At 36.2% G+C, this 26,310-nt stretch overlaps 1 protein-coding gene across 1 annotated transcript in view; it reads right to left on the bottom strand.

Annotated features, from left to right (window-relative positions):
- Calcr (calcitonin receptor) overlaps positions 1–26,310 on the bottom strand; it is a 112,179-nt gene that overhangs the window by 16,102 nt on the left and 69,767 nt on the right. The window contains exons 4-8 of the mRNA XM_005340531.5: positions 21,221–21,374; positions 18,469–18,579; positions 14,840–14,952; positions 12,554–12,645; positions 3,437–3,563 (exon numbers count right to left, since the gene is read on the bottom strand). Coding sequence (XP_005340588.2) covers positions 3,437–3,563; positions 12,554–12,645; positions 14,840–14,952; positions 18,469–18,579; positions 21,221–21,374 — 597 coding nt within the window. The remainder of the gene's footprint in view (positions 1–3,436; positions 3,564–12,553; positions 12,646–14,839; positions 14,953–18,468; positions 18,580–21,220; positions 21,375–26,310) is intronic.

Raw genomic sequence — 26,310 nt, 5'->3', positions numbered from 1 at the left:
CTCAAGAAATTGGGCTTCTTTGAATGCCTTTATGATAGAATACTCACAAAATAGGTCTACTTAGGAGTCTTTGCTATCTTTTCTTGAACTAATTTCACTTGCCTAGAGAGAGCTGTCCTATGTTGTTTATATATGGAAGGCTAGGTAAGAGAGTCAACAAAATTTTTGATGAAAAATAATGACTGTTCAAATAGAGAAAGTACTAAAAAAATCCCCTAGATTAAAAAAAACAAAACATTAGTTATTTTTTAAAACTAGTTAATTTTCCTCCTGAGTCAAGTGTATGCTTCATAATTCACAAGCATGAACTGATTTTCAACATCGATTCAGCTAGTTTTAGCCGACACTATATTCACATGTATTTGGTGAGAGCCATGTGTTTCCGTATCTTGTCTAATGTTAGAAACAAACATTTGGGAATGTGAAATAGGGCACAGCGTGTTCTCATATCATGACATCACTTCATTTGCCATGTAAGTTGAGTTCTAGCTGGTGACCCATTCTCATTTTGTCTAGCCTCAGTGGAAAGGGATTCCTCTTGTAGGTGCACAGAGAAAACTATCTAGATTTTTGTTCCTTTGTTTTTCATGGGGGTGGGGTGGGGGAACAGCACACTCAAGAATAGGTTAAAATATGTCTGAATCCCACCTGTACGGTTGTCAAACACGTGGGGCTGTTTCTACATGACATTGGATTCATGTTTAGGGATGGTGAATGGGTAAGAGGTATCAGTGTGAGGCAGGAGAGGATCTACCTGTGAATTTACAGTACTTCACAATAGACTGAGCACTGCTCCCAGGTCAGTGGGTGATGATTCAATAGCTGAAGTGCCATTTCCTGGCCTACTTCCTACAGGTGGTAACTTTCACAGGGTTTCCAACCTTAGTGGAAAATGACTCCTCTTCGCTTAGCAAATTGCTTCTACATTATTTTAAATTTGGTGGGGGTCAGCTTAACTAACTCTGGTGTGCCAGTCCAATTGTTGACAATCATTGCTTTGGAGTGGCTGAGCCCACTTCTTTTATCACACGTATCTTCCTAAGGAAATAAAGACAGACTGTGGTGTAAAGAGAGACAGTCTTGTGTGAGACAGGTCCATATTTGAATTCCATTTCTAGGTACTCACAGTATGGGGGGACACTTACCTTCACTGAGCCTCAGTTTCCCAGCTTTAAAAATGGGGATAATATCCTTCTCACTGAGGTCTTGTGAGGATAAAATTAAGTGAGATAAATTTTATTTAAATCAATTAACACTGGAAAAGAAAAACTCATCAAAATAAACCCCATTTGGTCACATTATTCTTCAGGTAAGACAGGACTTTGTCTCTGATAACAGATGTCATGGTTTTAAAAGATGGATCCTAATGCCTTTCTGGATATATTCACACTGCAAAAGTTATTAACACCGAGGATCCATTAGAAGCCAAATTAAGCTGCTTTCCCATGCCATGCCACTGTCAAGCAGGATGCATGCTCTGGGCAGATTTCACGCATTTTTGTCATTGGGTTGGCAGAACTGTCAAATGCCAGTTTTGAAAGATGAGGCTATCTACAGATGCTTGCATAACACAGTTAAGCAGGGAAACAAAAATGAAAATATTCCATGGCCATTCGCTGTGTGCTGATAGCTTCAGTTTGAGCTTCCAGATGCACTCTCCTCCCCTCCCACAGCCCTGGGCCCAGAGATGTGATTTTGGATGCCTCTCTCAGGGCTTCCTTGCTCTCTGGTTTCTGGTTGAGCTCAGTTAATAGAACCCTTAGCAGGGACAGGGAGATAAGAGTGTTTACTCCCTCGTCCCTTTTTGGGGGTTACTATAGGCTGGCTGTGTTTGGAGGCAGAAGTCTTGAGTTTCTGAAGGCCATCCTTCAACCATACCACTCCTCTGTCTTTAGCTTCCTTCCTCTTTCCCTCCATTATCAACTCAGGCCAAGGCAAGGTAACAGTCCCCATTGTATTGTCCCCACTTTGTATTGGAATGAAACATAATTTTATACAACAAAAATGATCATTAAATATTGGCAATTTCATATGCAATGCCAGAAATCATTACATCATTAAATTGTTTTGAACTGATCAATTAAAATGCAGGCCATTAATGAAAAAGAAAAAGATTTTTGGTTGGAATTTTAAAAAGGCAGGAGATGCAGAGAAGCATCTGTAGATTTTTCAAGATGAAAATATTTGCTAAGGATCAAATGATTATTAAATGGTAGAAACAGTGATTATACACTATCTAAACACTGAGCTTATAAATAAAAAGATTTTGGAAAGTAAATGGTTGTTTGGTATCACAGCACCAAAATGATTCAATTGCTTCAAAACTAATCTGGTAGATTTGGGAACCTAATCAACTAGTTTGATGTTACCAAGCCCTCATCAATTCATAATTAGAGACACATCATTAGGATGCAAAGGAAAGAACAAAACTGAGAGTAAGGAGAGTGGATTTGAGTCCTTGTTACCCCTGCAATTACTGAATTATATCAGTCATACAATCCAGGGTAAATCACTTGGCCTTTCCATCCTCAGATCTCTAATCTGTAAAATGAGGACTAAAATCTCTTTTAGTTCTAATTTTTGGTGGTTTTTAATATCTGGGGCTGATTGAATGAATTAGCAGAGCCTTCATGTTCCTCCTCCTTTGCCTCCTCTGCCAGCTCATTTTCTTCACCCAGCAATTGGTCAATGATTTCCCAATTTGGCAGCAAGAGAGAAACACCTGGGGTGCTTTCCCAGGCTCCACCCATAGCTACTAAACTCTAGCACCTTGCAGACAGTGGCTGTCTAACACTTATGAAATTCCCCCAGTTGATTCTGAAGCGCAACCATATTTGGAAACCATTTGGAAAAATATTACCTTGGAGATAAAAAGAGAAGATTGAAGACAGGTATGAATTATTATTAACAACTCTAAAGACGTTATGAGTGGTTCTCAGTAATGGAGTTAAATGATTTCAATTCTCTTGTTCTCTGTAATACTTTTATAGAAGGAAGACCCTCACTAGATTTTCTTGTTGTGATGGTGTTTATGGGTATGAGTTTCATGGGTGTATTCATTACCCCTAAATTCTTTTTCATTTTCTTATGTCAGAATAGATCTTTTTTCAAAGCATGCAGACATAGAACATATTTCTATGACTCATTTGAGTAAATGCATAGTGTTTATAGCTGAGGTGACTGACCCAAGCCTTTGTACAATAGCCTTGTTGTATGATTCTCATTTGCTTATATGACTCAATGATTCCAGTCCTTTATCAGAGCATGTAACAATGTATCCCAAGAACTACATAGAACTGATAATGCTTTGCTAATGCAAAGTTCAACTCAAGAAGTACATATGTTTGCAGATGTCAATAGCATTAACAGCATGCTCATTATTTACAGGTACTAGGTTCTCCAAATAAAATTGAAAACAAAACCATGCAGAGCTCACCGGGTCACGGCGCACCAGATCTCCGTTGGGCACGACTTCAACCAGGTGGATGATGATAATCATGGAGTTCAGAATGTAGGTCAGAAACATGTTCTTGTGCAGAGTCACACGTTGGCAGCCAAGGCTCCTGGAAGAAAAAGTAATGTGAAGTATTAACTGGGGCCCAAATGTTAAAGTTCCTGAAAAAAAAATGGATGATATTTTTTCATATTTTCTTTAGCAACAGACATGAGGACATACAGAAGCAAATGAGGTGGGTCCCATCCTCAAGACTGATTACTATGTATTTGGGGTGTGCTTCAAATGAAAAGTCTACTGTTCGTTGTTGTAACCAGGCCCCAAATAGGTGGTAAATGGGGTTACAGAGCAAGAAGTCAGAACAAGGGATGCCCATGACCAGGGACAGGAGCCCTTCCATACACGAGCTTCAAGTATTCCACCATTCTTTCCTTCCACTGTGTCTTTTGACATCTTCCTAGGTCTGTGGAATCCCTCCTGTGGTTCCTGCTCTCCACATTCTCCTGCTGGTGGAGCTCGGACACAGGCAGAGAATTGTAAATGGGCTTAAATTTGATCTCCTCATGAGGCATATTGTGCTTCCGATCTGGCGAGACCTATCTAAGTGCTGCTGCTTCCTTGCACAGTTACTTTCCCACCTTATTGGTACTAAGTAATTTGTTGGATTCTTTTATTCCTTTCTCCCCTACTTCATAAACTTGTTACATAAGCACTGATATGAAAGTTCACATAATAAAACATTACTTTGAACATCCCTTTTCACTTTGGGGATGCAATGAAGATAGCCTGTGTCATGGTAGAAAGAAAATTGGAATGAGAATTGTAGGTCAATAGACATCCTTTATTTAATATATTTCATCCAGTCAAAAACATTAGTATAATGTATTTACATTGTGAAAGCTTAAAACCTGCAGTTACTCCTCACAGTATTTATTCCAAAAACAAGTTCATGGAATAAAGTTAGAAGCCAGGAATTTTGAAAAAGAAATCCGGGGAAAAAATGAAATATCAGAATGGTCTGGATTTACTTACAATGCTTTCCTATATTCACAACTCAAAGGAAAGTGAATTGTCAATAATTTATAGTCAAAAGTAAGAGTAAGTAATAAGGACCTCTGTGAGAGCGTGTTTGGATGACTGCAGATACACTTCTCAGGAAGCACACATATTAGTAGTTAATGAATAATAGTTTAGAATTTGTCACTTATTGGGCAGTATTAGAATATAGAACTTTATGTCCAGAGGGCAGCCTATGGTAAAGATGGGGCTTAGAGAAGAACTTACCCTCCCAACCACCTCCCCCACCCCCTGCCCACTGTGATGGATTACCTTACTTGGCAGCAAAATTAAACCAAACTTGCTTGGTTTTACAATAATGCTAAAGACAGGTTGAAAGTTTAAGGCTTTCAAAAGAATAAAAAATCGTGTGAAACACTGCACCCATTTATACAACATAAACTCTTCCATCTTGCAACTGCTGGACTCAGTGCTGTTGAACCTGTGACCTGACACCTTCCATGTAGTCATAATTGTGTTCAATAATTCTTCTCATTAGGAGTAACTATCTGTGGTTTCCTCATGGCATTCAGTCTGGTTTAGCCTATGACAACTGCCATTGTCTAGAAGGAAAAGCAGGAGGAAGGTCTGCCGCTCCTGGGCCTGGCTTTCTTTAGATTGGGCAGAGTTCAATAATCTGTTGATGCATAACACTGGCTTAAGGGACTTCATTAGCTGCATTCTCTGTGGAAACCAAAGCCCCCTGAACAAAAGATATTTCCTCTACCTGCTGCTTACTCTTGCCCTTGAGTCCCTGCTTTATTTTTCTTCTTAACACTCATCACCTCTTGATATTGCCTATTATTTTCTCTTTTCCTCCCACTGGCATGGAAGTGTCCAAGGAAATTGTTTCATAATCCTAGAACACTGACACATCACAGGACTTAAGACTCATGGTTTAATTAAAAATATACGACAACAATTTTACTTGAGCTGTGACCACTAAATAGTTTTTCAGTACATCAAAGAATTATATTAAATGCTAGATGATTTCATATCTCATACTTTGTATCATAGTGAATATTGACCAAATTCTGAAGTTGTTAAGCTAACTAATATTGGACATCATCTTGTTGTTCAACACTAGCTCATATGTAGTTATGATTTAAATGTGATGTTCCCCTAAAAGCTCACGTGTGAGACAATGCAATTGAGTTTGGAGGAGAAACAATTGGTCTTTAGCTTTAACATAATTAGTTAGTTAATCCCTGATGGGATGAACTGAGTGGTAAATGGAGGCAGGTGGGTGTAGCTGGGGGAAGTGGTTCCATGAGAGGCGTGCCTATGGGGTATATATTTTGTATCTGGAGGGTGGAGTCTTCCTCTCTGCTTCCTGTTCACCATGTGAGCTGCTTTCCTCCACCACACTCTTCCACCGTGATGTTCTGCCTCACCTTGAGCCACTCCAAAGTGATGGAGCTGGCTGTCTATGGGCTGAGACTTCTGAAACCGTAAGCCCTCAAACTTTTCCTCCTCTACAGTTTTTTTCTGGTTGGGTCCTTTAGTCACAGCAGTGAGAAAGGCTGACTAAAACAATATTTTATATATATGTATAAATCCGTATATATGTGCATATACCTACATAAGAACCCATACACACTTCTCATTGAGAACGTAGAGAAAATGATGGTTTAAAACTAGATAAACTGCTAGCCTCCAAAGGGAGACTATGGCTAATAATGAGTTTCTGTTTCTTAAAAGTTCAAGCATGATTTCTGTTTATTGAGTTTAAAAATTTTTATTGCATTACTTGATGACATTTACACTCATCTTTTTGAAGCCAGTTAACGGTACTTTAAATTTATCAAAATTAATTAACAATTGAGTTACTGTGTACTCAATATGATCCAGAACTTCTAGTAGAGGCAGAGGATATATCAGTGCACAAATAGAAAGCTTCTGACTTCAAGAACCTTATATGCAACCTAGCTGCTTATTTACTCTTATTGTGATAAGTGTTCTGAAGAGGCATAGGATGTTTGAGAAGATGAACTGAAATTAGCATAAGAATTATAATGCAAAAATCCTGTTGCTTGAGTGAATGTAAGAGCAGCTGATAACATTTTCTTGTCAGATCTGAAATGTCTTAAGTAGAAATTGCATAAACCTGATGTTATACTATATTCCCTTGATAAAAAAATAGGCATTTAGATGGACAGAACACTGCTTGTTAATTTGAGTGACAGGGAACCATAAGTACTACAGATTCTCCAATAGTGGGAGGACAAGATACCATTATCTGCTGTCTGGGCTAAACTGTGGTGTCATTTCAAATGTGACGAAGAAATAAGTGTTCTTGACTTTGAATCTCAAAATGCCATATTTTAAGGCTAAATCAAAAAGTCATTTTCATGGTTATAGTTTATCTGGTATAACTCTTTCACAAAGAATTTGTTTCATGTTATTAGTACTCTATCAGCATATGCATGTGTACTTTTGAGAGCTTGTGGCTGTATGAGAGGCACTTAATATTTGCCTGGAGTTTTGCAGATTTCTTAAATCAGTTTTGGTATCAATCCTACATAAGTCTGTAATTAGAGTCACATTCAAAGCAAACAGGGAATAGCCAATAATGAAACAAGGAAAAATTTGTATGGATTTACTAGTCCATGGGAAAACATGAGTTAGGAATTTCATTTCTATAATTGCTATAAGCCCAAGTTGCATCTTCCAGTCTGACTTTGTTCCCCTTTACCTAGTTATTGTACCTTCTTCACAATGGACATGAGAATTAAGGCAAGAGAAGAAGGCAATAATGCATAATTGCATAATAGATCATATGTATGTCTTTCCTGATAAGGAACTTTCTACTTTTAGATATAGCACAAAATCCTTATCAAGAATTCCCCCTTTTAATCATAATGCTTGCTTCTTTTCCTATCACTACTGTTCTGTGGGTGAACTATATGTCATGGTCTGACCAACAGTTATCTTGACTGTCCCCAGCATGCCAGTGCCTGGGTTGGAAGAAAGTAAGCTATCCTTGATGCCTTCAACTGAGTGTTCTCTCTGGAGGAGCAGGAAGGCAGTCAGAGACATATAATGGTGGACACCACACAAGAAAAAGACTTGTCTGTCCACCCAGAATGTAAGTGTGAAATGAAATAGCAGGAAATGCTGAGTTGGTAGTAAAGGAACTAGCGTTCCTTCTGGATGCCCCAGTGGAAGCTACCATTTTTGACCTATGTTACTCCCTATGCTTTTTGAAATGCAATAAGACACTCCCTGTCTTTCAATATATATTTCTAAAGCCTTTTGGGCAAGAGTAGTAAATATTTTAAATATTTAACAACCAGAAGGTGTGAGTACTGATCAGTCACAATGGATGCTAATGAATGTTCTATTACGCCTCTCTTGAGAGAGCACATGAGCTGTATAAGTATTTAAGTGTGCAATTGATAAATTGCAAGTGAAACTTGAGAAATAAGTGGATTTATTAAAAACTTGCTGAAAATGGTCAAGAACCAAACTCACACAAATGTGCACTTCATAATTTTCCCAAATCAGTTTTCCCTAAGGGTTTCTACATCTTAGTTCTATTGTTGATATGTACTATTGGCATCTAATAGTGAGAGGTCTTGGTGAACTAATTTGATCTTTATATTTAATTCTTCTCCTAATTATTGTTCTTATTTTCTCTGCAAACACCCTAAACCAAATAGCATCCTAAGTGGCTGTTTTCTATCTTTAACTGTTGGACTAGAAATAACCTCTATACCGTGATGAATGTTATGTAAACTTTCATAACAGTTACAAAAGTTTTAGTGCCCTTTTTTATTAATTAAATCACTGAAACTCAGTTTCCTCTAGATTGTAGAAGACACAGAGGTTTTGTTTTCTTCTTTTAAAATAACAAAGCATGATTTTTATTTGTTTCAGGGTTATGTAGCCCCCCTGCCTTTCCTTTTCCCTGAAGACTACGAATAAAATTACATTAAGATCAGGGGCATGCTTTAATGGCCTCATTCTGAGTAAGAGCCCAAGATTTTTAGTGAAGTATTGGCAGTTCCATGGCCTCCTGTATGGTCAGTAACTTTGAATTCTCCTGCAGGCCTCCTTAGCCTGCTGGTTGGAGGACACCTGCAGAGTTTCTTCTTTTGATAGACTCTGTAAGGTGCATTTCAAGAGTTCTGAGGACCTCAGAGTGAGATTTCATGGGATGATTATGAAGGAACTAGTCCACCAAGGGAAGCTGCATAACTTCTCACTTTGGTTTCATAAAAGTTTTATGCAACTAACTGTTCAGATTTTGCAAAATACTGCAAGAATGCAGAATTAAGCAAGAGACAGATAATTGATCATTGATTTTTCACATCAATAATGGTATTTAAGTAAATAAATGATGAACACTTAGATTGTAAAGTAGGTAAACATCTTATGAGTGATGTTAATTGTTTGAAAAAAAAATTCCTGGGAAAATTCTGCTAATTAAAAGATAAATTCCAGTGATAGGTCAAAATTACTTTCTACTTCACGATAACTTATTATTTTTGAAATACAAATATAAGAAAAAATTAGAAAAGCCAGGAACATACTTCATTTTTAAGAAAACAGACGTATTTAACATTTTTAGTTTGGGCATTTTTAGGAGACCATTGAGAACAAGTATAAAAATTGTATCTCATTATTTTGAAATGGAATATTTGACATCTCCCCATTTGTGAACTACATTTCTCATTCTTCTCTTGTGTGGCTGCCCTGGAGAGTCAGCTATTTCAGTTTATATATTTGCATTGTTAGATTTAGATTATAAATTAATATACTTGTTAGTACTTGTTTTTCCTCCCCAGATTTAAGTTGTTGACTGATGGCTTCTTGAAATAGAGACAATAGAACAATGTGCCTCACAGATGATCTCAGGTCCTCCCTCTTACCCTCCCCACTAGGGTTAGAACAGTATCATTTTACTCTGGGTTAAATATTCTAATTTACCCATGTGTTTTTTTTCCCCCCTGTAATGGGGATTAAACTCAAGGACACCTCACCACTGAACCACAACCTCAGTTCTCTTTATTTTTTTGAAACAAGCTCTCACTAAGTTGCTGAGGCTGACCTTGAACTTGCAACCTGCCTGCCTCAGCCTCCCAACCATGTGCCACACTTTTAAACACTCATCTTCTGTGGCTTGATGTAAGAATAATAATTGAAAGAACATTCTCGTTTTCTTTGCTGGTTCCACTCTCAGATCTCATAACTTGTTTAAGTGAATGGAGATATTAAAAAACCTAAGAAACACCCCTTGTCATTACCTTTAAAGTCCTGATCCGAGTATTAGTTGCATAGCTACAAATTTGGGATTTTTCTTTTTGTTATATTTTTTAAAAGCTTAAAAAAGTAGGCTTTTAGAAGCAGACTTTTTAATCAAAGTTGTGTGAGAGTCAAGATGATGTATTTATTCACCATGGTGAAGAGCCATTGAAAAATGAGCAGCCATTCCAAAATTAATCATGCTATGGTGATTACTTTGCTGTGTTCTGATCATTATAATTGAAAATACTCTTCTAATTCTAGCAATTAATACCTCATGTCTTTCTGCTTTATCAGTCTTCTGTTGAGCCATTTGTGGTAAGAGCTTATTGTCTACTTTTTCTTTAGTCACTTTTTTTTTGTGTGTGTGTGCTGGAAACTGAACCCAGGGACACTTTATCACTGAGCTACATACCCAACCTTTTATGTTTTTTACTTTGAGACAGATTCTCACTAAGTTGCTGAGGCTTGGCTTGAACTTATGATCCTCCTTGCCTCAGAATCCCAAGTTGCTGGGATAACAGGTATGCATGTATCACTGAGCTAGGCAATATAAGAATCTTGACTATGATATGGACAAAGATTTAAAAAATGACCAAGAAAAAAGTAATAGTTGTGCTAAGGATGTGTACAGAGTTGATTATTCTCTCATTTGTTTAATTTTCTTTAGTACTATCAGGATAACATTTTAACAAAAATCTAATTAAGCTTTTGTTATTCTATATATAGGTGACTATATTTAATTGTGTGGCACATCTTTTAAGTGTAAAGGATTATCTGGAATCTGAGCTTAGGGGTTTGCCATACCACTACAACTATTATTACTACCAATAATAATTATGGTTATAGCAATAATAATGATATCAAACACATATTTCACTGGTGTTTTTTTTTTGTACCAGGGATTAAACCCAGGGATGCTTAACTACCGAGCCACATCCCCAGCCCTTTTTAAAAATATTTTATTTAGAAACAGTATCACTGAGTTGCTTAGGGACTCACTAAATTTGCTGAGACTGGCTTTAAACTCTCAATCCTCCTGCCTCTGCCTCCTGAGCTGATGGATTACAGGTGTGTGCCACTGAGCCTAACTCATATTACACTTTTTATGTGTCAGATACTAATTTAGATACTGTATCATTCCATCTAATTTATTTCCATTTCTAAGAGATTTATGAACTGCAGTTCATTTACAAAAAAATAATGGGGTGGTCTATTTTAAACCTACATTTGTGAATATAATTCATAAAATCAGCTAAAGGGCTATGTTATGGGAGCCTTATTTTCACGAAGGATTGCTGTGATGCAAACATAGTTAATAGTTTCTAATTGAAATGTCTAGTTATTTGAAAAGCTCCTGTTTATATTTATCTAAAGATGACAAGACACCTTCAAGTATTCAAGTTGTTCCTTATGTATTTTCTCACATTGTGCTTTCTGATACAATTGTTCACACATAAAGACTAAAGAAAAACATATTTGAGCTGGGTTTTGCAAAGACATGCTCTGATGTGTTTTTTTTATTCCTTATTCTCACATAGGCTAACATATCTCTGAATTTCATTCTTCTGGGGTTTTAGCTGAAGTGTTCTAGCAGATGGCAATTGCCAGACCATGTCTATAGGTTATTTCATCCAAGTTGCTCCAGGGCTTGCTGGCTATTATCTCAACTAGTGTAACAGCAGTAGGAAATTCTGATAAGGGAGTTTTCTTCATGGAAAACATAAGCAGACCTCCTGCCTGCTGGGAATTCTATAAAATTTTCATGTCAGATAATTTATGCACATTTAGACCTACCTTATTCATATAATGGAGAATGGAGTATCAAGATTTTTCCTAATCAATCTAATTATCTAAAATACAAGAAAATCCAAAGTTTGCACACAAAAGGGTATATAAGTCTAAGTAGAGGGAATTATTGCTTTAGTGTAAAAATTAGAATTCTCATGAAAGGTCAATGTAGTGCCACATGCCTCATGCCTTGAGTTAAAGAAATGATGCCAAATTTAAGAAACAGCCCAATGTAGTCATGTTACTTTGTCAAACACACGATGAAGAAGGACTCAACACATGCTCCGTTATTGTAAAATCTGCATGTATATCAACCTAATCACTTTGCCACAGATAATGCAATTAAGTTTAATAGACAAAACCTTAGAATAAAAACCCTCATGAGAATATTATTCCTCACAGTGTCTTAGAAAATGGGTGTGGTTGAAAATAGTAGGTTTGCAAGGAGAAAGAATTAACACTGGACAAAGAGCCATCTTCTTCCACTAACTTCAATCCTGGTTGAGTGGGTTAAGGCATAAAGAGAGACTCAAGACTTGCCCTCCTCTGTGATTAAACCACTATCATGGCCTCACCGGTCATGGAAAATCCACTTTTGATATAGCTCATAACTAGGCAGGGTGCATGTGGACCTATGGCCATGGGCTCTGTATAGTAGAGCAAGGATTGGAGAAGGCGGAGGAGCCTCTGCTCAGTATTTAATGTAACTTCAGCCAGGGTAAATGGAACCTTTCCATATTACCACAGGGTCCTCCTGGGTTCACAGGCCTGTCTTATTTGGGGAAGGAGGGCATATTGCCTTTGAAAATGATAATGAATCCATCTTGTTCTCCCAAAGTTAGGGTTCAAAAGCATTTGATATTTTGGCTACTTCATCACTACCAATGGTGCCTGTCTTTCATGATTTGCAGGAGACCTTCCCCCAGCCCCACTCTTACAGAATTTGCCACTTCTTCCAGTAACTTCGAGAAGAAAATAAAAAGCAGATGTTGTAAATATACTCACCTGAAGAACACAAAGATCCCCAGGGAAATCACCAAGGTAAAAATAGACAAAGAGTGACCCACGATAGCCAGGTAGTACAGAGAGTACGCGTTCTGGAACAGAGAGGGGAACGAATGAGTTCAGGGAGGGGGCAAGAGTTTCTGTTTCTCCTGGATACAAGTCAGCATAGTTTTCCTTCTTTAAAACCATCTAAAAACATCAGAACAATACTTCAGCAAATAAAATTATTTTTATGTTTATTCATATGATTTTAGAGAAATCAACTGACCTATTTTCAAAGAAAGTTCCTTGAGGTGAATTAAATCTCATTCAAAAATATACTGTTGAAGTAATATTAAGTGCATGAAAATGATTACCCTGAAGCTGAGGAAGAGATCCTGGTAGGGTTTAACTTCTAGGTTCTTACAGACAGTGGGTATATCTATGAAATGGCAGATTAATAATCTACAAATTCTCCTGACTCTTGGCACTAGGAATACACAGAGAAAGAAGAGAGTACGATGGCAGATTTTTCTGTACCTGTATTTAACCCAGGATTAAAGTACATACAATTTAATATATATATATATATCAATTTTAAAAAATAAATTTGAAAAAAGAAGGGTATCTTTAGTATTTAGTTGGTTGAAGAATATGAAGTCTTTTCCTTGATGGTCATTTGTTAATTCTATTTTTCCATAATCGTGGTTCATTTTTATTCTCTCCTAGTGTCATGTTGGTTCAAAAGAATATTAATGAGTTCTTTCATGAAATGCATAATATCATAGTATCTTTTTACTGGTTATCCATAATCTTTCCTTTTCTCATAATTTGATGTTCTGTACTTACATGGCTATCTCTCAGAAGGGAGAGTTTGAGCTGGTCATCCAACTCTCTGGCTTTTCTGTCTTTCACTTTTTCTCTCCCTCTGTGTTTCTGCCTTTCTTTTAGTTTCTCTCTCTCTCTCTCTCTCTCTCTCTCTCTCTCTCTCTCTCTCTCTCTCTCACACACACACACACACACACACACACACACACACACACACACAAATTTTGACACTAGCTTTTGAAATTACTTAGTTTAATCCATTATAATTGAAGCAGACCTAGACCTATTGGAACTGGGGATTTTGTTTTTACTTGCTGTTTTTCTTAATGAGGAAAAATTTGTGTATAATTTTGTATTTGTATTTTAATCTCCTGACTTCTTGTTTGAAGTTCCTTCTTCAGTGTGTTCACCTTGGTATTAATGCAATATAATATAGATAAGAAGGATGATTTCTATGAAGTGTTGTGAATTTTGGGAATAAATGTGACATTTATGTATCTTGAGCATTTTGATTCTTGTCACTTGCCTTGTAAAGGATCTGAGATTGAAACAGTAATTCTGCTAAAATGTTCTCAATGCATGCAGAGACTTTCATTTAGTTATGGGTATGATTACTGTCCTCAAACAATTATCACCTTTCAAGGCTCCAGGAATTTCAGTACAGATTAACCTACTTCTCCTGAATTATATCTGTTGTTCCATTTGACTGGGCATTTACATTGATTGACATTTTTATTGCTGATACAATTCTCCTAATGGCACTTCTTATCCTATCCTTACAGGTAATGATGATAAAATTGGAATAGTTGATTTATTAATTGGAGCTGATAAAAACTTTAGAGAACTTACTGGGAGGGACTGAGGAATAATTTTAAGGAAAAAAAATATTTGGCTCCTGTCTTTTCTCCCAGAAATTAATTTCCTGGCTATTTTTCTAAGAAGGCTTTGTATAACTATTATTATTATTATTATTAATTTATTTTTGGTAAAAGAGATTAAACCCAGGGGTATTTAACCACTGAACCACATCCCCAGGCCATACATATATATGGGAGGGGGGCTCATTAGATTGTTTGGAGTCTTGCTAAAATTGCTTAGGGCCTTCCTAAGTTGTTGAGGCTGGCTTTGAACTGGCAATTCTCCTGCCTCAGCCTCCTGAGTCTCTGGGATTACAGGAGTGTGCCTAGTTTCTGGCATCAGAGGGGATCCCATTATCTGTTTCATGGATACTATCTGCTTTGTCACAAATGGTGGGATTCCATATGTTCTTGGAGGTACCTTTGAGATTAAACACTAAGAAAGGAATTGACATTTTCTCTAATGCTACTTCATAGAAAGCCTAATTTATAGGTCACCACTGATTTCCTTCCATAAAAATCATTTGGCTTCTGAGTAGCAGGTATTTTAAAGTTATATACCCATTTCCGCATATAAATAATGGCATTTTCATCCAGTACTGAAATTTGAAACAGAACCCACCTGCAGCTTCTCAGGAGTGAACGCGTTACACAGGGTATAGTTGGTCCAGGTTCGATTGTTGTGGGGATGTTTGAACCAAACCCCGTTCTCATCACAGTATTTTGTGACCCTTTCTGTTAATGAAACATAATAATCAAAACATTAATACCTCAAAATCCTAAGGGAAAAAGAATAGTAAGTTAAAGCTTACAAGCTATTTCAAAGTGCTAATCATCTGTAGAACTTGAATGTGATCATCAGTCAGTAGAGTTCATATGGATCATGGGTTATATAAAGTATTTTAATATGTGTTGTCTCATTTTATCTTCAACGGAGCATTGGGAAGCAGAGGTTGCCATTTCTAATGTACTAACTGGAGGCAGATGGGGAGGGGTTACAGAATTTGAAAAGGTCATTAATCCAGGATTGATCCAAGATTTAAATCCAAGTCTGCTGGCCTCCAAAGTGCTACCCATACTCTAATTCATATTTTTAGCAGACAAATTTCTGCTTATAAATGGGAAGTATATGAGAACAGGGAGACCATATCTTTCTTCATTTGTTTGTAATATTTTTATAAGACTGACTATATGAAACTGTGGGTCAAATGGTCAAATATTTGCAATTTCATATGGTTAAATCCAACAGAAATCCCAAACTAAGGGGGGGGTTACATTAAGAGGTCATTTTTCCACCTCTGAAAAAGATTTTTTTTTTATTTGTGTCTCTTCACTTTAAAATGCATGTTGGGATTCATAGCTTTCACCTTTACTATTTGCTTCTTTAAACGTCTTTAGGTGTTAGTTAGTGAATTTGTAATTAGCACATTACAAATTTCCACCATTGTTATAAAAATTTATTCATGATTTTGCTAATGCTAATTGTTGATGGTGATCATTCCAAGCATACTTGGAATTTTAAAAAACTGATTTTAATGGCAATATTTTACCTTTACTATATTGTTAGAAATTAGCTCTGTAGCAAGCAGAGGGGAAACTTCTGTGTTCAAAAGAAGGGGTATTCTCCTGAAGAAGTCCATTCCACTTATGGATAGACCTCAAGACCAATTCTAAAGGAATGAGGGTTGAGCAGCCCTGTCCTAAACCACATGTTGACCTTGTTGGCACTGTTGATTGCTTGACTCCAAGTGCAGGGCCTTAAGTACCTCTGTTCAATTTTGCTCTATTAGCATCTTCCTATACACTGTCATCTTTTTCTGAATTTCAATACTGTTCTTTCCTCTTTCACTATTTATTTGTCTTTCACAAGGCGCTTTTTCCAAAATGAAATGACTGGCATTTTATTAAATTTTTTGTACATCATTAAGATGTAGCTTTTAGAGCAATAATAAAATCCTAAATAATTTGTTTGTTGAATATAGACATTTTTACTAGGTAGTTTGTGAAAATGGATTTATCTCCCAACTGAGAGGGTTCCATCTAAAAACAAGGCTTAAAAGATGGATCTGTGCCTGGAAATCTCTATTTTGCTGATCAAAACCTTGCCTTTTAGTCAATATTTATAGTCGCTTTGGCAGGAGCCTGCTGCCACTTTGGAACTGGTCTAGTAGCCTCAATTGCAGAATGGTGCTTTATGCCAATCAAATTACCTCTAATGTAGTTGTCAAATCAAGATTAATGAAGCATCATTTATTGGGAAGACTCAATAAAGAACCAAAGGATTATCATTAAGTAGCATTTTACTCAGAGTTTGTAGGAATGTAGCTTTGAGTTAGGGCACTGGACAGAGCCCCTTCTTTTTTCACATCTCAACTCTTGCATCAAAATAGGAATTTCCAGAAGTGGCTGGCCGACACTGGTTTTAAAAGAAGCTCCCTGTAATTCTACTTCTATTACCCCTGCCTTGCTTAGGTGGAACTTTGTGGTTTCAGGAACAAATCAGATATTCCCTTGAAGGAAGATGCAAATAATGTCTTCCAAACCTTGTCCAGGGATGGACTCATTTCTCTGCTCTAATTGGGATTCTAGAGCCACGTAAATGTCCTCTGAACCACTAGAGTGAACATTTTGCTTTCAGGAAAAGAGTCTCACCATTTCAAAGGGACTTAACAGATTGCATCTGTAGCTGATCCCATCTAGTTTCAGCATCTGAGCCTCTTTCATAACTAACATTCTCATCCCCCTTCTAGGATCTTTGTTCCAGATTTATTTTAGCAGGACATATTTCTTTCTAGTTTCCTGGGACAGGATTTTTCTGGCCTGTCAGCAACAGTGCCTGGAACTGGGTGGCTGCCTTCTCCCACCCTCTGATATCTCCCTGTTTTCTAGAAATGTATCAGCCTCTTCTGAGGTCACACTCTGCCTCCCATGGGCACAGCTACCTGGGCACTTGGATGAGCCTCCCTGGCTCTGACCACCTTCTTACCTGGACTTTAATTGTCCCCTTGGTTTCCCATCCTGGCTCTACATTGAATTTCAGCAGAACTTTTCAAAACTCCTGATATCCAGGCTGTACTTCTACTCCCAATATCTACTCCCATTAAATCAGAATCTCTGGGTGATACTTAGCATGGAGATCTTTTTCTATTTTATTTTTTTTTAATTTCCCAGCTTCTCAGTTAAGCAGAGAATCGTTTACTTCCTACTACCCAGTCCCAGTTTCTACTTCCATCCATCTGCTTAGTCTCTGGAGTGATGCTGTCAATACTCTGCATTGCTCCTGAGCACTAATTCTGGTACACACCTCCAACCTGCTTATGAATACCTGACAATTCAGAAACATGTGACTTCAGTCCTTCAATTTCTCAATATACTTGGAAACTTCTCCCCTGGAATCTTCTCCTCCTAGACCTTCTCCCTGATTGAGCATCCCAGCTTGATTCCTAACCATGCAGGGTGACAAGATTGAAGCCTCAAAAGTTCTGCAAGTATTTCAATCTGCATGAGTTGATATGAAGACTGAGAAATAACAGTTCTCAACTGATTTTCTAAACTGTTGTGCCTAATTATATAGAGAGAGTTAGGTAAAGGAGATATTTTGAAAATAATGTTGATATTTTTATACACATTGAATATTTTGGTATTTAACGAAGAGCATTCATACGTAGCTTTTACAACTAAAGTGATTTCAGTGGCACTCATTTACTTAACATATCTGTCAGTTGTCATTGTTGGTCCCAAGTTCAGAGTTGGGTTTCCGTTTAATCAATCATTGCACTATCAGTCTTACTTATTGAACATATTTCAATAATCTGAGGTTGGAACAGAAATTTGATGTCTAGAGCTATTAGACATTTAGTTAAACATTTTCAAGGTTATTTAGAATTTCCATTGTGTACATCATACCATCCCAGTGTATGCAAACTCTACATCCAGATTTTGTATAAATTACTGAATGTGACAATTGAAAAAAAAATTTTAAACCTACATTTAGATAAAAATTTTATAAAGTTTTTGAGATAATTTTATAGACCAGAATGTAATACCAATATGCCTTAATAGCCAGCAATATGACTTAAAAAATAAACACAACTTGTAGTATTTGTACAGCCTGAATAATATTTTAATTAAGGAAACGCTTCAAAATGTAATAAAACTTGGAGTATGACTAGATAGATATATTTTATAGGTGATTAAAATTTTTGATCTATGTAAACTCCAAAAGCTTCATAACAAAAATATATATTTTACCTGTGGGGTCAAAATCCGGAAAGTAATTGGGGCAGTACTGGGAGGTCAACATTCCAGCCGGAGTGTCATCCCAGCACATCCAGCCATCCCAGGTGCGGTTGCAGTACGGACCTGGGCATTTAGAAAGAAATTAATATTTATAAATTACTAAATAAAATTAAAATGAAAAGAGAAGAGTGGTCTCAGGGCAATCCTACATGTAGCTGATCCCACTGCTCTGGTCATGATGACCCACATTTCAAATGAATCAGTCACTGTCATGAAAATAAAGTTTCAAATAGCTTAGAATATCTGTGTCTAAATTATTTCCCTGGCTGAAAGGCAGGGTTCTAGTCCTACTTTGTAAGAGTTTCCACAACTGCACTTATCAAAAAGAAAGTGAACGCAAAAACTGCATTTAACTCTGCTCTCCATTTATTTAATGGTGAGATAAATCTAAGACATAGGTTGGTTGTTAAATCAAATGGTTTTGAGATGTGTTAATAAATTATTCACCACCTAAAATGTTATTCTCTAAAATATCCAACCAGGAAAGTGGATTTAGGTTTGCAGGCCTTGCAATTCTTGTGCGGTAGGCTGTTTTTCTACCACTATCAACATAATAAGGATTTGAAGAACAACTCAGTAAGACACCATTACTTGAAAAAAATTCATGACACCAATTAATTTTTAAAAATTTGAAATAAATTTCGATGAATAAATTTTGTAAAGCTTATCAGCATATTGCATCTAATAAGTCTTCTCTTTAAATAGTACATTTATTTATTTATAAACATTGAATTCTAGGAATTGACAAGAGATACTGAATTTTATGCACAGTAGTCTGGTTCTCACAACTCAATGTCTTATTTGGGGGGCTGGACTTAAATTAGAAGAGTAACATACAATTGAAAGTTATTAAAAACTGTAAAATCCTTAGTAGGATTTTTCTATGCATAGATAATTAAGCATATCTTATTCTGGAATCCACTGGATATGGAAATGTTAAAAACAGTGACAGCAGCAGCAACAACTAAATAAAGATATTCACTTTACGTATTATTAATGGAATTTACATTTTTGTAGGGTTTACTGTTTGTTCCTTAAAAGAAATACGTGTATTATGCATTTAACCTTTCCTTCAAAAGCTGTACTTTAAAAAACTTTTAGAAATACTAGGAGGAACTCTTGTGAAAGTATTTGCAAGTTCATACCTGGATAAAGCTTTGCTTGTAAACATCAATATGGCTTTAGAACATAAAGATCTTACTATTAACCTTCAAAGGGTTACCTTGAGTAGTGATATTCTTAATCCAAGTGTGTTGGAATTGTTCAAAATTCCTATTGGATTTGCACTTACAGCCAGTTAGTGAATCACATTTTAAAAGTCTTATTATCTTAGAATTACACTTTGTTACTAACTGAAATAATGCTCAGTTTGACCACTTTATGTACTCATCTACATTGGCTCCAAGTGGTTTCTTACAGGAAAATGTGCCTCTATAAAGGTATTCAAAAAGAATGAGTCTCAGGCTTTGAAGGCAGTTCTCAAAACAATTTTTTAAAAAAAATACAATGATCATAGAATAAAAATTCAACCTCCCAAGGTGACTAAGACTAAAGTGAAACAGATTGCACTCAGTTGGTCTCTGAAAATAACAGGGTTTGGGTGTGTGTGTGTGTGTGTGTGTCTCATTTCTTTCAAAGAAATGATTTTGCCTTTGGATAGAGTTGCATCTAATGCCCTTTCAATTCTTGATAAACACTGAAACTACCACAGACAAAAGAATAACATATACTTGTCTTTAATTGACTTGGATTTTATTTTTCTGTTTAAAGGAAATGCTAAAAATAGGAACCATGAACTTTAACCATTTGGAAGGAAACCATGTGTAGCAGTAGAGTATATTTAACCATTTCCCCCCTTGACAAGTAGGGTTGTCTTAGAATGCATAAGGTTGTACAAGGTCTTGTTGGATTTTTTTCAAATGTTTCAGGAGGCATGGGAAAGAATTTAAATGGGTGTTCAAATGCTTGAACAACCTCTCTTTTATTTTCTTCTGAGCCTTCAACAGCAAATTGAATATGCTGATCCCTGAAAATGTTTCAGCAGTCACATAGAACATTCTAGAGAAGGTGATAGAGAAACCATGTTTGCTGAGAAGATGTGGTTTTTCTAATTCTCCTGGGAACTTGGGGTAGAAAGGGAGAAGAAAGAGCATGGATTGCCAACCAATTGACAGGGAAAAAACCCTATGCCTAATTAAGCCAAATAAGAGTGTTCTTTTTAAAAAATATTGTTTTAGTTGTAGTTGGACACAATATTTTATTTATTTTTATGTGGTGCTGAGGATCAAACCCAGGGCCTTGCACTTGCATGTCGGGCAAGTGCTCTACCACTGAGCTACAACCCCAGTCGAAGAAGAGTGTTTGATAGGCTCCACCTCAGGCAAATTCTCTGCCCACCACCTTCCACTTCCTGTTCTTGTCATTTTCCTCCTCCCCTCCCTCACTTAATCCTGTATTGTCCTGCTTGCCAGGAGTGAATCCAGAGTTACTGTAGTGATTTCATCCTGCAGGCAGATGCTAACCAAAAAGAAGCCAGATGAAGTTGAGAAGCGATAGGCATATCTCATGTGAAACATATAAAGATACCACAGTGTGGAAAATTCTGGTGTATTAAATTTAAATTATCTACCACATCTCCACCCATGGAAAGAAACAAGTCTTTAATGATATTTCAAACATATGTTCACATATATTTTCTCTTTACCTTCTCCTTCGTATGGTGGCATATTCTGCATGCGGTCATAGCATTTGTACTGGGCATCCATCATCCTCTGGCGGCCAATGATATACAGGTATGGCTCAGTCATAGTTGTCGGATCAGTGAGATTGGAATAGGCAGGAAGAATTGGAGTTGGGTGCTGTATTAAAAGGAAAATCGGTTAATTGTAGAGAGAAGAGATGCGTGGACACACAAATGAGATAACCAAAGAGTCTGAAAACACCTTACTATTCCTTCCAAAAGCAACACTTATTCCTGATCTCCTCCAGGTAGAATATTTTTGCTTTATAACTAAAAAGTGTATTTACATTTCCTACACAAATTCTAGCTACAAATTCTATATTTGTACCAGTATCTATTCATTGTTGAAAATGGAGAGCATCCACACACACGCACACATCTCTCTAGCATCTAGGACTGTTTTAATTCTCTGATCATGGTAAAGTTTAGAAGTAAACAAAGTACATAACACGATTTCAGAAAATTGCCCAAAATAAACCAACTTTGCCTTCTTTGGAATTCTTAAGAATCATGGATCATGTTATTTAAAACTATACAGTAAAATAAGATGCTTCATTTATGGGACATTTTTTTCAGATGAATTTTTGGTTGTGCTTAGGTTGTGAATGCTGCCAGAAATCTGCCATGTATTCCATAGAACAAAGTTATCCCTTGATAACTGACTTTAATCTTTTTAAATTGGTTTCATTAGCACATGACCTACACAGGACTATTCAATTTTTTTCTGATGAAAATCAATTTAATTTTTAAATATTTATATTGGCATACTTGCATTTTCAATACAGGTTGACATGAGTTTTTGTTCAGTTCTGATTAATCTCCATCACCATCACAGCTCTCTGGTTATCAAAGTTGATGTGTTTGTATGAAAAGATCATGGTGTGTCATATTACCCTAACTTGTGTTTATATGAAGTTCAATTTCTTTTGTGACTATGACTGATATTCTTCGTGGTGCTTGAATCTGATTTTTTAAAAAAAATATTTACACCCTGCATATCTATATTTTGTTTTGTTTTTAGAAAACCTAGAAACTTTAGTCTACACTGACTTTCCTTTTCCTGAAGTTCAGAATATTGCTTTCTATCACATACAATATAGCACATGTTTATTTGACCTTATTCTGTCTAAATTGTTCCCAGGTTGAAGTTTTCCCATGTGTATTATGGCAAAAATAGTCTACTGTTCTCTCCTGTATTCCCTAGTCTCTAAAATGAAACCTGTTGCCATTAAGTTGACCTGTGCACCCAGGTTACTCTTGTGAAGCCTCCCTCTTTCCCAGTGGGTGTCATCCTGTATCTTCTGTGTGAGCTCATCACTACATGCTAAGCTGTGTGGTACAAAATACAATTGAAATTCTGAACAGGGAGAGAGTATGGAGCAAATTAGGGGTGGTCACAGATACATGGCAGAATCTGAACTGGACCTTGAGATATGTAGTGTCTGTTTAGGCAGAGAAAAAAAATAGTAGGGCTTAAAGATGAAGGGAAGAGAATGTGTAAGAATCCAGAGGTAGGAAACAGCACATGTGAAACACTGGAATAGAGCCACACTGCCTGAAGGGGAACTCATTTAACTTTAACTAAGAAATGGGATTAAGGAGTCTGAAGGTACCAAAAAAAAAAAAAAAAGTTCTTGAACTATCTTGTACTGTCATTTTGAACAGATTGGCAACCTCTCCAGGTCTAAGTTGTATTTGTAGTAATATTAAACTTCTATGGGTATGGTGAGAATAAACAAGAAAACAAATACAAAATGCCTGGTACTTGAAAAGCTTAATACTTTTTTAGATAATATTATCAAAACATGATATAAAATAAAATATATTTTGTAGGTTTTTGATCAGTGAAGGCTGTAAAAGGATAATTTTAGTGTAATCCACATGGCAGGCATCAGTGTCCACAGGTTAGAACTGGGAGGGGAACTGGGAAGCTAAAGGCCTGGACTGAGTTCATTGATAGATGGAGAATACAACTCTCAGCATCTCCCGGAATAATAAAGATGTGTGAGTCTAAGTACTGGAAAGTGGCCACAGTCAAAGAGCCTGAATGTTTAGCCTACTATGTAAATGAACAAATGATAGTTCCCCAGAAAGGAAGGGATCCGAAAAGGAAAACCTTGGTAGTGGGAGGGAGGAAAGAAGGTAAGTTCTATTTTGGAACTGGTTTGTAGATGTCCTCTGGTACTCAGAAGTTGCTTGCAAAGAGAAGAGGATGAACACTTATTACTGTTATAGCTGCTAAGTGGACATTCACTGTGAATTAAGTTGACACTACTCTTTAAATAGGCTACTTCTATTTTTAACGTCTCTTGAATTTATGACAGAAGAGAAATTAATGAATCCACAACATTTTTACATATGTGCAAACCTTTTACCCATGTAGTCAAACCTAATTCTGTTGACATGTGACTTTTCTCACTGGCTTTCAGGTTAACTTGTCAGAAAACACCCACTGAACTTGGTAAGTCAAACATTGAAGATACAGTGCTGAATAAAACAAATGTGGATCCTGCTCTCCTGGAGCTTACAATTTAGCAAACAAAGACCAGCACTACAAAATATTCTAACAGAAATTGTGAATATAAAATAATCACCAGTCATAAAACTCTGAAATATTCCATTATGAATTGGAATGATTTGTGAAACTTTAAAAAAGAGTACACTGAGAATATTCCATGTTATGAATTCTTTTTGTATTTAATTATTTTACATTTTTGAGTGTTGTGTGTATGTGTGTGTGCTTTAAAAATGCAACTAAATATGGTGGAACCATCAAAGAAAGGAAGCATCAGGGTGTCCTTACAATAGAGATATTAATGATGTGTGCATTTATTTTAGATACTTCTTTTGTGCTTCAATTCTTAAATTCTTCAGTTAATATGAAAATTCTCATTTGATATATTATTAATTTATGGACTAACTTCTCAGCTTTTTCAAATAAAATTAGAATATGAATCACCAAATATATGTGTGTATATGTATGTACATAAACAAATATAAACATACATACATATATATCTCCTCCTATATATTAGATGTTTTAGACATTAGGAACTATTTTCCTTAAGGTTGGCTTTCTTTCCAGAAGTAACATTCTGAATTCTGTCTTTAAATGGCTGACAACCAATTAAAATATGTTCCAGTACTAGCTGCAAATTCACTGAAGCCGTGGGAAATTGTATGTACAAAGATATTAAGTGAAACACTCAATACTTATATTTTCAATTACATCTTTATTTGATTTAATTCATTTTAACATCAGTAACAGTGGACATATGAACATCTGAATAAGAGTAGGTGTAGATCATGTCGATGACAGTAGCTTCAATTTTATCATTCTTGCAATATTGAAACAAACTCCAGTGAACTTGGTTTGGAGCCTGGTTCAGTAGAGATTGTTTCAACACTGAAGGAATGAAAATCAGAATCTTTGTTGTTAGATGAGCCATAGCAATCACAGTCTGCTTCTGGGCTGGTCCATGTTTGAGCCATGAAGATGGAATGTTCCCAATGGTAGCTGAATGTCTTTATGAGTTCCTAAAATAACATAAAAATTGTGGCATTCTACTTATGGATAGATAGATGAATAGATAAATAAAGATATAGATGGATAGATATATAACTGGACGGATATATGGATAAACAGATGAATAGATGGATGGTTAGATGAAGGGATATATAAATAAATGGATAGCTAGAGAGTTAGATGGATAGATAAATGGATGGACAGGTAGATGATGAATAGATGGATAGATGGATGGGTAGATGAATAGGTAGATGATGAATAGATGTCTAGATGGATGGGTAGATGGATATGTAGATGATGAATAGGTGGATAGATAGATGAATTAATATTGATAGATAAATATATGAATGGATAGGTAGATGAATGGATAGATGTCTAGATGGATGGGTAGATGAATTGATAGATGGCTAGGTGAATGGTAGATAGATGAATAAATATATGGATGGATAAGTAGATGGATGAATAGATGATGGATGGATAGATGATGAATAGATAAAAAGATATAGATGTACAATTATGTATGTGATTATAAAAAGTTGATTTTTTTCCAGCATTATCTTTTCAATTACAACATATATGTGTATATATATCTATAAAGTTACAAATTTAATAAAATTCTTTAAAAATATTAAGTTTTTTTCTGATAATTTCATACAAATAAAAATTGTTAGTGAGGTAGTATTATTTTTAGCAGTAAAGACTCAAAATAATACCAGTTGTAATTAGAATGATCACATAATGTGAAAGCTAAAAAAATATTCTACTTATCACAACTGTTATGTATGTTATGTGTTTGAGAGATTTAAATAAATATATGATTCTATGCTTAAATGAAGATAGAAATGCTACCTTAAGGGTATATTGCTTGTTTGAGAAAAGACTAATGTTCGAATTTTGCCTATAAACAATCTCACATGATTCTTAAACAAACTAACAATCTCTCTCTTAACTGTTGTCCCCCATGGCAGTTTAGCTGCTGGATATTTGATGTCACTTCCAAAAGTTCAAGTAAATGACGCCATATATCCAACAGCCACGCTGCCACCAGTAATCAGCAGCTGATCCTCATTGGTTCTTTTGGTGAATAAATACTTGAAGTGCCTCCCACACTCCAGATCCCATTCTGGGTTCCAGAAATTTAACAGTGAACAAGACTGGCAAGGTCCCTGCCCTCATGGAGCTTACATTCTAGGTTTCATCCACGCTAACCACAGAGAGGAAAGTAATCTGCTTTGAACTGGCCACATGTGGAGGCAATTCTTACTTATATATCAGACATCAGTCTGTTTTGGGTTCAAGGTAGTTTCTAGAAGTACACAGACAAAATAGTTATAGTGCTGTTTAGTCTGGAACTTTGAAAAATGTGCCATCTCTGCAATGGCTCAAGCCCAAGCTATCGTGCTGAAGGGAAAGTTTCCTATTGATGGACATGGGCAGAACTGCACTAAAAAGCACATGTGGTAATAAGTTTTTTTAATGTTTAAGGAGATGGAAATGTTAAGTATGCTGATTTGGCCATTAAAAACTG

The sequence above is a fragment of the Ictidomys tridecemlineatus genome, chromosome 2 (genome assembly GCF_052094955.1).
Source record: "Ictidomys tridecemlineatus isolate mIctTri1 chromosome 2, mIctTri1.hap1, whole genome shotgun sequence".
Taxonomy (NCBI): domain Eukaryota; kingdom Metazoa; phylum Chordata; class Mammalia; order Rodentia; family Sciuridae; genus Ictidomys; species Ictidomys tridecemlineatus.
Note: the sequence above shows the minus strand (reverse complement) of the source record. Positions and strands in the feature narration are given on the sequence as shown.